Source organism: Dendronephthya gigantea, unplaced genomic scaffold (assembly GCF_004324835.1).
Source record: "Dendronephthya gigantea isolate DGI-Jeju-01 unplaced genomic scaffold, DenGig_1.0 000000F, whole genome shotgun sequence".
Lineage (NCBI taxonomy): Eukaryota > Metazoa > Cnidaria > Anthozoa > Malacalcyonacea > Nephtheidae > Dendronephthya > Dendronephthya gigantea.
Window position 1 is genome coordinate 6573929 of NW_021163010.1, and position 10381 is coordinate 6584309.

The 10381-nt window shown below is 37.1% G+C and overlaps 1 protein-coding gene across 4 annotated transcripts; it reads right to left on the reverse strand.

Annotated features, from left to right (window-relative positions):
- Window positions 1–901: 901 nt before the first annotated feature.
- On the reverse strand, window positions 902–9309 carry LOC114519748 (alpha-protein kinase 1-like). 4 transcript variants are annotated; one of them, XM_028539928.1, is made up of 11 exons: window positions 9198–9272; window positions 8681–8899; window positions 7971–8022; window positions 6995–7206; window positions 6290–6551; window positions 6041–6127; window positions 5359–5630; window positions 4175–4787; window positions 3241–3951; window positions 2454–2613; window positions 902–2177 (listed from the first exon to the last, which is right to left on the reverse strand). In XM_028539928.1, the coding sequence occupies exons 4-11, from the start codon at window positions 7049–7051 to the stop codon at window positions 1640–1642; spliced, it is 2700 nt and encodes an 899-aa protein (XP_028395729.1). In that variant the 5' UTR covers window positions 7052–7206; window positions 7971–8022; window positions 8681–8899; window positions 9198–9272; the 3' UTR covers window positions 902–1639. The 4 variants fall into 4 exon arrangements, with proteins under 4 accessions (XP_028395729.1, XP_028395736.1, XP_028395722.1 ...); XM_028539935.1 differs by lacking the exon at window positions 8681–8899 and having other exon boundaries at window positions 9198–9286; XM_028539921.1 differs by lacking the exons at window positions 7971–8022; window positions 8681–8899 and having other exon boundaries at window positions 9198–9309.
- Between the last annotated feature and the right edge of the window lie 1072 nt (window positions 9310–10381).

Genomic DNA, 10381 nt, shown 5'->3' on the forward strand with positions numbered 1-10381 from the left:
GGCAAACAATATGTAAGTTCACTTCGGAATATGCAAAGTTAATAGATTTAGTTGAAGGCTAGCTCTTTCACCTCAACATCGTAAGCCAGTGAAGCATGCACGGTTTTGGCTTGCTGGGTTGTTTTGCCTTGTAAAATCTTTAGATATAGTGTGATGGGCATTTTGTTATCAGCAGCAACTAGATTTTCTCTAGCTGCTTCTTTCACGCAGAAAACGTGACAAAATATGAATATAAGTTCGGAAAAACAGTTTCTTCATGCATATAATTAAAAAATGTTGCATGCTTTTAAAACATTCTTGTTGCATGGGGAACATGTAAAATACCCGACGATGAGTAGTACTATATAGATATAATTATAACTTATAGTATAAATAAACAACGTATACATTTTTACAATACGTGCATGCATGTAGCTAAGAATGTACAGTGGTGTACATTCAAGGTCATATCGCATTATTTCTGTTGAAAATTTATTCCGTTACATTCATACCTTAAGTGCGCACTTAACCTGATAAAAGAAGCAAGGAATGGTCAATACTCTAAAGCATCACATTGAGAGGTCTTTCTATTACACGTTCTCACACGTTTTGCACATGTAAATCTTAACAATTTTCTTTCAAACCTTTTGTTTTGTGTTTGAATATGTCTACTCTTTAAAAGGCAGAATTAAACTGAGATCTCTCATATGACTGTCTGTTCACAAAGACTTTATGGTATATTGGTGTTATCTTGATGCTTAGTATAGACAGCTACTGCGGAAGTTTTTCGAAAACAAAGAAGATGACATGCATATACAATCAGTCGTAAAACACTCATTGAATGACCAAAGACTAACCAAGATTATCATGCACGTACATTATATAATAAGAAATCATGCGCAATCTGTCACGGAATATATTTTTTCAAATTTTGATTTTGTATAAGTTATTTTACTTTCAAATCTCCAAAAAGCGCATACGCCAATATAATGGTGTATTTCATATTTTTTAGCCAAAGTATTTGTCTTCGCCTTCAATGTGCTAAGAATTTTGTTATACTTCGGGTGCACTAACATGTACGGGTTTGGTTCGCGTGTTAGCGAAAATCTCTGCTTAATTGCTCGAGGATATAGGCCTTTTAACTGTGGAAATGAGTTATGGACGTACCAAAAGCATCACTGTTGTGGACGATTTTCTTTAAATATCCAGGAAAAATATATATTCAGTAATTATCCAGGAATATTTAGAACTATGTTAAAGACAATTAATCATTTGCTAATTTTTATACGAGTAAAAAACTCAGTTTTTTGCTTCAATTTATGGCTTCAACCAGGGCTCTATGTAAGCGCCCTGCTTCAACCAAGTAGCTATTACGCTGAACTATAGGAGTTAGCGTTCCAATTGATATTACAGTTCACTGGTCCGTGTACTCTTTCGAAACGCAGACAAACAAGTTGATTATACCCTCAGTATAGAAACAGAAGAACTACACCGATTGTTCGCCGATTATCCGAGACGACAGTTTTCCTTCTTTGCCCATGCAAGTTCGTCCAGGCGGTTGATCTGTCTTCAACAAGATAAGGCGAGCAATCATTACTAATCTGATAATTTTAAATCATAATTTCCCCCCTTTTCAAATCATTCAGAATTTCACAATCTCCTACAATCTTTCCAGTCCAATAGCTCGACACATCTCATTGCAATGCGGATGAACCCTTTCCCAGAATTTCTTAATGCCCGCTTCTTGGTGATCATATGGACTGAATTTTTCCAAGCCAACCGTGTGAAATTGTGGATCAGTAAGATAGAAAACCCCGGTTCCTTCTTTCGGCAGCCAGCCCTGGATGTCCACAATCATCAGCGTCCCTTTTGATTCACAATAAGAAAAGTGAGACAGCGCGGTCGCCAAATCTTTACCGCGGTTTTCCCTATTCGCAAAGTCAAAGTTGTTCGTCAGTTTTATGAAGTCTCCATATAGGTATGGCTCAACATTGATGCAGTCTTCCAGATCACCATACGGAGTCAGCAGCTGCAGATGAGCGACTGGCAGGAACTGCACTTGGATATCACGTTTGTAATTCTGCATAGCCTCGTTGAACTTTGTGACATAGTAGCCAGCCATCATTTGACAAACAACGTCTTGCATGTATTGCGTAGGATTGTGGTGCCGTACATTACGATATCTCTTGCCCACATACCTGTACACGAAGTAATGTAAGTATTTTACATCTTTGAATAGAAATCTTTGACTCAAATTCCTTGAAAATTCCTTGCAGTATAGGGTATGGTATGAGAGTATCCAAGAAAGGAAGACGAATACAATTTTGAATTTTCGCAAGTCGCAAAATAATTTTTCATTCACGTTACCATATTATTAGAAAACAATATAGATTTGCTTAAGGTTTAAGCTAACTTGTACTCACACATGGTACTTTTCTTATATTTTTTTTGTATATTTCTTTACAGTAACTTACATTCCTCTAGGTTCATCCTGATGAAGAAACTGGACACGAAAAGCGTCCCTGCAATTCCCTTTGTTGTCTTCTGTTAAATCAAGTTCATCGCCAAGGAAAGCTAAAGTACTTTGGGATGTCCACACGCTGGTCGTCGGGTTGAAATTCAGCACGAATGCTCCTTAAAAAAGAAACTATAATGAAAACTACTACACTACAAATTTCTTCCCTCAATACTCGTAGACACAAAATTTCATCTAATTTTCTAGTCTATAATCTAATTTTCGGTAATTGTTTATTTATTCATGTTTTGTGCTAAGCAGGATTGAAAATTACTTTGCATGCTCCTGACTCAAAATGAGATAACTTTATCTGCTTGCGATGTTCTAAGATACGTTAACATGGAAAAATGGTCGCGATCGATTCACTGGTTAATTACCGGGTTGAAATTCAACCCAAATGCCGCTTAAAAGAAAGATTAGAATAAAAACTATACCACCCAACAACTTTTTTACCACCTTGTATACCGTTAGAAAATATCAATTGAATTCAATTTTTTCAAAATAATAGTGATCGTTTTTGTAGGAGGTGTTTACTCATGTTTTGTGGTTAGCACGGTTGAAAACAACTTTGTTCCTGAGTCAAAATTAGCAAGAAAGAAATCGTTCAGGAGAACGTTAACATGTCTCCTGCGATATTCTTAGTAAGTTAACATAGAAACGAGGCCAATTTGCAGAGAGGAGTAATAAATAAGGTCTAGAGCATGGTCTAGAGTCGCTGATTTTAATAAGCTTGCGTGTATACTCACTTTGAATACGGCTTCCTTCACCAAGCCCAATCGCTTTCGGTGGTTGCCAATTGTTTATGTATTCCGACGTACTACTTGAAGAAGTACTTTTCCCAACGTCAGCATCCTGTACATCATTAATGCTTGCCTTACCAAGATCAACTAGAGGCGCGAACTTTGAAGCATCAAAGTCGCTTCCCTGTCTGAAGCCGTCGTTACTGCACTTCCGCCTCATTGGTTGGTCTGGTAAATCATGGGGATGCATTGGTATTATGTTTTCGGCGGAATTCACAGAACCAACTGTGGTTTTCTCACGATTTACTAAACTGCTGGGGTTTTTTGAAGCAACGCTTTCGTTTGTAGCTGCTTTACTCTCCAAAGTTTTCTTGATGTAAGGCACGGACAAATTTACGAGGGCTGCTAAGTCTTGGTTTTCATCTTCGGAGGATGGAATTTGGGGAATTGATAATCGTGTTCTCTCGTTGGAAGGCACAGGCGAAGCAAAGAAGTTAGGATCCACAGGCAAGCCAACACACTTGTGTCTATACGTCTGCCATTGTTTTTTCGGGTCTAATAGCTTTCCATGGTTGACAAGTGGAAATGTCAGATGGCCTTTTCTTGCTTCATAAACATTGTCCTCCACACGTGTCACATGCCCAAAATTGTACGTCCATCCACTGAATATTTCCTTTTCCTGATTAGTAGTTACCTGTTCTACTGGTCGACGGATATCTGCAAAATTATAAATTGAAAACGTTTTGGATGAAACTGATAATAAACGCGTATGAATGATTATAAAAACTGGCTATAAACTCATAATCGGTTACATTTCTGTTCTTCCTGTTCACATATGTGTTATTACTGCACACAAAATTTGCTTTAGGTTGGCTATAAATAAATTCAATTCGTTGGCTCCATGTAAATGAATTTAGATATGTGATGGTAGTACTAGTACCTGTGTTGTTGGACTGATTATTAATTGAATCACCGTCGCAATCGTGATGTATTCCACTTGTTTCAGCTTCTTCGTTCCTAATGAAAACTTCCTTGTTGTATTTTATACCTTCAATTTTCATTTTTGACATTTCCGAGTGTTCTGAAGAATCCTTCTCGCCTACAGTCAGGTTTTCCTCAGATTTTTTCTTTTCTGGCCCTACTTCTTCCTCTAACACTCCCAATAGGCTCGGTAATCCAAGAACAGAAAGGGACGTGTTCATCAGCGTAACCGATTTCGCAGAGTGACTTAGTCTTGCCACACTTTGAATTTCTTTGGACTGAACTTTGAAATTATGATTGCAGAGGTGGAAATAGAGCTCAATGCTTAGTTGTTGTACATACTCTCCCAGTTTGCGATCTTGTTCCACCGGAGAAAATGCCAAGGCGAGGCTGATCATAAAAAGAGCTCGCACAAATTCAAAGAACTGTTCTGAGCTTTCGAGTGTTTCAATGGTTTTGTGAGCCCCAAGACTTCCTTTCATTTCTTCTAAAATAGTCTGCAGCAGTTCATAGGTCTCCGCAAGGGATTCACTAAGAATGGCATATTTTAGTAACGAGGTATCAGCGTCAAGCTGTAAAAAATCAATGAAATGAAATGAAGAAATGTTCGAACCTCTCCCTCCCCAACGAAATACTGATTCTGCTCAGATTTTCAAGCAAATGAAATTGAAATCCATGCAATCAAAGCGTAGACTCAAACTATACTCATGAGTAGTTTGATTAGATGAAATACCATGGTTTCTTAATATCTACGTGTGGTGTGAAACATCATTATGGTTTCATTTTTATATCTGATCTATTTTTAATATAGTATATATACACTGAAAAATTTTCCGATTGCAAAACTCAGCTTTTCAGTTGACTACAATTCAATATGAAGTAAAAAAAGATTCCGAGTGGACAACTAAGACATCTTGAGAATCATTATACGATTCAAACAAGACGCAGATATTGAGACTGTAAATTTTCGACTTTATTTCAAAGTAATCTTTAGACAGAATAGAATGTTGTTTGAATCATATGTCTTTTACTTTACTTCTTTTCATTGTCAGCTGGTTATGGTTTTTGGTACAATCAATTATGGTTAGTTGCATGCAAGAAGATTTTAGCCAATGGCTATACTTTTGAATAATGCATGAGTACCATATGCCTTGAACTGTAGAGACTTTCGTGCAGACTTTCAATGTGTCGAACTGCCTCAATCCCTTGCACGTACGATTCAAGACAAGGATGTTCTTTTTGGAAATTTTTTGGAAACTTCTGTCGAACTTTCTCAAATTCTTCAAGCGAGAGTTTACCGAGACATTTTGTAAGAAGACCAAGGCAGGATGCAATCCCTTTTTCGTCCTTCTTTTGAAGAGACGCGAACAAGTTGATCGAGTCAAGAAATGGCTCGACGGACTCATTGAACATCCCTGAATATATTTCAAAATATTGATGCATATCCTACAATGATCAGTGTAAGTCAACAAGAAAAAGTCAACAAGAAGAAATAGAATACATGCGATGTAACCATGTCACAAGAATGACGCTACAGTTGTGATGCAAACTGAAACGTTTATGTAACGGCTGCATGCACTTACTGTTTTGGTGAAAAAAAGGCAATTACGCGAATGGATTTGTGAAGTGTGAACGTTTTATGAAGTGACCTGAATCATGCAGGAATAGCACTTTATGTTTTTTGTCTTATGGCCTATGGCCTAATTTCCTATATTTGTGTAACCAAACATCGTTCTTCTCAGGGGACGAACGCAATAAATTGATTAATAATTGAATAGCAACTATTCATTATATCCCATGCAGTCCTATAAACTTGCTGACCTACCCATGTTGTAGAGAATGTGACCTTTAATTTTTATTATTTCAGCTTTAGTAGTGACATATTGGTCTTCATCAACATACTTCCATTCACCTAAAAAGAAATAAAATCCACACGTTGCATTGTGCTGCTGTGTGAACCAGGTTCAATGAAAAGCATGAGTTCCAAAATGTATACAAAAGGGATAAATTTGCATGCAATTCTTAATTTTATATGCATGTTTTTATTGACAATATGTCTGCATAGTTGCACAACCTTGTTCATTTTGACGACGCTCAAGAATGTCGTTGAGTACCTTCATCGCACCATGAAGATCACCCTCGTCTTTTAACACCCGAGCTTTTCTCACTTGTATCTGTGGGGCGATCGCTACGAGTGGATCAGCCTTCTTGATCATGTCAACAACCTGCAAAAGGTTCTTAGACGCACCCGACCAATAGGTGGCTCGATCAACTACGTATGCTAAACACGCCGCCTTATTATAATCTTCCGCTTGGAAAGCAAAATCTATGCATCTCTGAAAAGAAAAATGAAAACATTCACTGGCAATTTGGACGTGAAAATCACTGGAAACCAGTATTTTTTCGACCAATGTGACTATATATATATGAATTTTTTAACCAAAACTGCTTAAATCTAGCTAGACCGCATGTCCTCTTCTGCATGTTCTGTCATTAATGTGGTGGGGCTGTTTATGTGCATCCGACCGGATCTAGTAAAAACATTGAACAGATTTGGTCACACTGTTTTCGACGTGCAAGACGATCGAGGGTATGGTAGAGGGAAATTTCCATCAAAAAACATAAAACAATTAACAACGTGTGGCCGACTCATCTCTATGGCGCACTACTCTACTTCAACTGAGCTTATAATTAGGTAAAATTAAGCACTGCATGCATGAGCTATGAGGGAAATGGTCTTAATAATTACATTATTAATATATCACTGTACGTTCCTTACATAAAGTATATCCATTTGTGCCATAGATGGCACAATGCTATTTTTTGTTGCCATCATCTCTGGTGTGATGTCCGGTGGAAGAAATGGTCGTTCCTGTCGCAATGCTGCATCAATTGGGGCCGTTATGCTGTCTGGCAGAAGAGATAACCATTTCTGTAGTTTATCTTTAGCTGCGACTAGCCTTGTGTTTCCGTAAACAAGAAACAATGTGTCTATAAAAGTAGAAAAGTTCTATTATCGTTTTAAAGGGAATCATTAGTAATAGTCGTATTAAGTATATATATAATTGCAAGAACTGAATATAGTTATATAAGAACTATAATTGCAACCTTCTGTTCAAATCAGCATATACTTATAGATATAGCTATAGGTCAGCTCTTAAATTTGAACATGGAATGAAGAAATAAACAAATGATGGTCAGAATTAACGTTCGACAGAGTTCAAGGAAAATTGAATACACCGATTCTATTGACTGCCTCTTGCGAATGAGCTAACGACAAAATCGGAGTAATGACTTGGTAGGAATAAACTTTGACTCGTCTTGTTCTATGCACGGGCTACTCAAAACCAATTATTTTCAAATATTTTTTTCATCACGCAAGAAGGCAATGTAAAATGGCACAGGAAGAGTCTTCGTTCCTAACAAGTTACACTCTGACCATGGTCAAAGCCTGATAAAGACTGCCTAATAATTCATAATAAGCGTTTTCTAATAATCGTTGCTTCACGACGCCAAACGGCAGACGATCGAAGATGTCGTGACGAGCGGATCCGGTACCGTGCGAACGCAGCCTCGACAAACCATAGCAACGCAGTCATTGGATCTCTTTTTAGCTAGGGTTCTTTGTAAGCGTGCTCAGCATGGGCGCTTAGAAACTTGCTCATGCAGTAGATACAATTCTTAAGCAACGAGATGAATGGTATTTATAAAATCAAGTTATTTGTGATGGACAAAGGTGATGAATATTTAATTACCTTATCGGTAACAATAAATCTATGTGACTGCAAACTGCAAAGTCACGGAGATCTACAAAATAATGCATTAAAACGATTTGTTTGGCTATAACGAAGGGCAGGGGTTTTTTGCCGAATCGATAGGTGGAGTTTTAGTGTCAAAGTTAGTGCAGGTTTTCAAAGCCCGAATGACGGGATCCGTCGTCTGGAAAGGTTAATAAAATTCTAAGAGATATATCACATATTCACATTAGGCTATATATCAGGGGCCGGTTGTATCAAGCCCGTTTAGCTTAAACGGTGGATAAGTCAAAATTAAATAACACTCTTACATCTCTCTTGAATGAGTCACCTTGAATATTATTTACTGAATATGTAGCAACCTCGTTCCCAGGGCCTTTTGGGACTTTATAGGGAGGGTTGAGGCTGCGGGGGGGGGGAGTAGAGGTCCTCTACTCCCCCCCCCCGCAGCCTCAACCCTCCCTATAAAGTCCCAAAAGGCCCTGGGAACGAGGTTGAATATGTAGTTGTAAACAGTATCTTTGTATTAAGGTTAAAAACATTTAGTTTGCTTCTTGAATAAAACGATAGACTTGCTTTCTATTTTGAACTTAACCACCGTTTAAGCTAAACGGGCTTGATACAACCGGCCCCAGAATTCGCTTCAAAGGCGGCTTCATTCAAATGTCGCTATACTCTTATACTAAGCCTCAACGATGGGAAAAACATACGTAGATTCTATATGAGCTACTTTGTTGCTTTAAATCCTCTTGTTTGATGAAAGATGAGATGTTTTAATCCGGAATGAACTTGGCATTCCGGAATTAGCTCGTCACAAAATGATTTGCCACTGCAACCAACAACGCCAGCTTTCTTTGCCGTTTTTGTCAAATAACGCGTATATAATTGATATAACCGCACAATCATTTAAGCTTTCCATCACTAAGACACTATAAAATTCGTAACAATAACAAAGTTTGCTTGTCATTATTGAACTTCTATATGCATATTTATATATGTATATATATACATATTACTTGAATATATATTTTTGATATACATGTACATATACATATCAATACATATCATGCATATATATGAAATTTCTGAATCATTGATTTGACTTATTGTATCAACAGACAATGGTTTCGTTGCAGTCTGCATATAATGCCATTTGCCTTCAAAATCTATATCAATGAACAACACAAAATCAACACAAAATATCATAACTGAATAATGATTGGGCACCTTCGTTCGAAATTGGTTCCAGTCCCAGTTCTTTCAATATTGATGGCATTTTACTCTATTTTTCAGAGCTCTAGATCACAGCATCAGACGCTGAAACCACATAAATTTTCCGAAATAGACGATATTTTCGTTCCCAGGTGTTTCGCGTACTATAAGATCCAGCCAGAGTTGCCAGAGTCCATTCCAACCTAGTTTCTAGGCTTCTCTAAGCGCGCGACTTATTGAATACTCTTGGCACACTTCTTGGGACTTGGCATAGATTATATCTATGGCTTTGCAACTAATGCTGATTATTTTTTGAAATTATTACAAATTATTACAAGTAATAATATCAAATATTTACATGAATTATTTTTCATCTTAAAATGTTTAATTGCTTCCTTGCATTTTTCATCACGTTCGCTCAGTGAAGTTTGCCATTGTCCAATGTTTCTCATATTACTGTTAACGTTTTTAGGTATAAAAAAGGGTGTACCTATAAATTATAAAAATTAGCAGCTAGAGGCATAGGCCATAGCTGATGTTGGAAAGTATGCAACTTGGCAAAGCTCGAGGACATCAGGCCACCATGCAACCTAAACCGAATTTTGCTTTTAGGGCAAAATTATCTTCTATATTGTATAATATTTGTATCGTCTCATGCAGCCAATCTTGCAAAGCGGCAAATTTCGGGTTTACGTGTCTAAACATGAATCCATCCATTATCCATTACATATACTCCGCAGAGTCTAAAAAGACCAGTGTTTTAAAAGAACAGCCTTAGCAAATATACTGTTATATCTACATAATATATATGTAGTAAAAACAAAAACAACTTACGGAAAAGTAAGAAGCATGCATGCATGCATTCGTTAATTGTAAGATTGTAGCTATATATAGGTAAGTGACATGCAAACTTTGCACTGACATGCATGCACCTTTTGTTTGTATATGCCATGCAATCAGATTGGAGGAAACACCATTGATTTTAAAATGGATATAATAAGTGCTATAAAATCCTGCAATTCCTGCAATTTGGGACATGAAAATGAGATCCAATTTGGCTAAACTATACTATACTGTAGGTTTTGAAATGTTAGAGTTTAGGAGGTTTTCGACTATTCGTGCATCATAAAAGTTTGTTGAATAATGAATACTGATATATTCCACATGCAGTGTATGTGTATGTGTCACACGCTTACGAA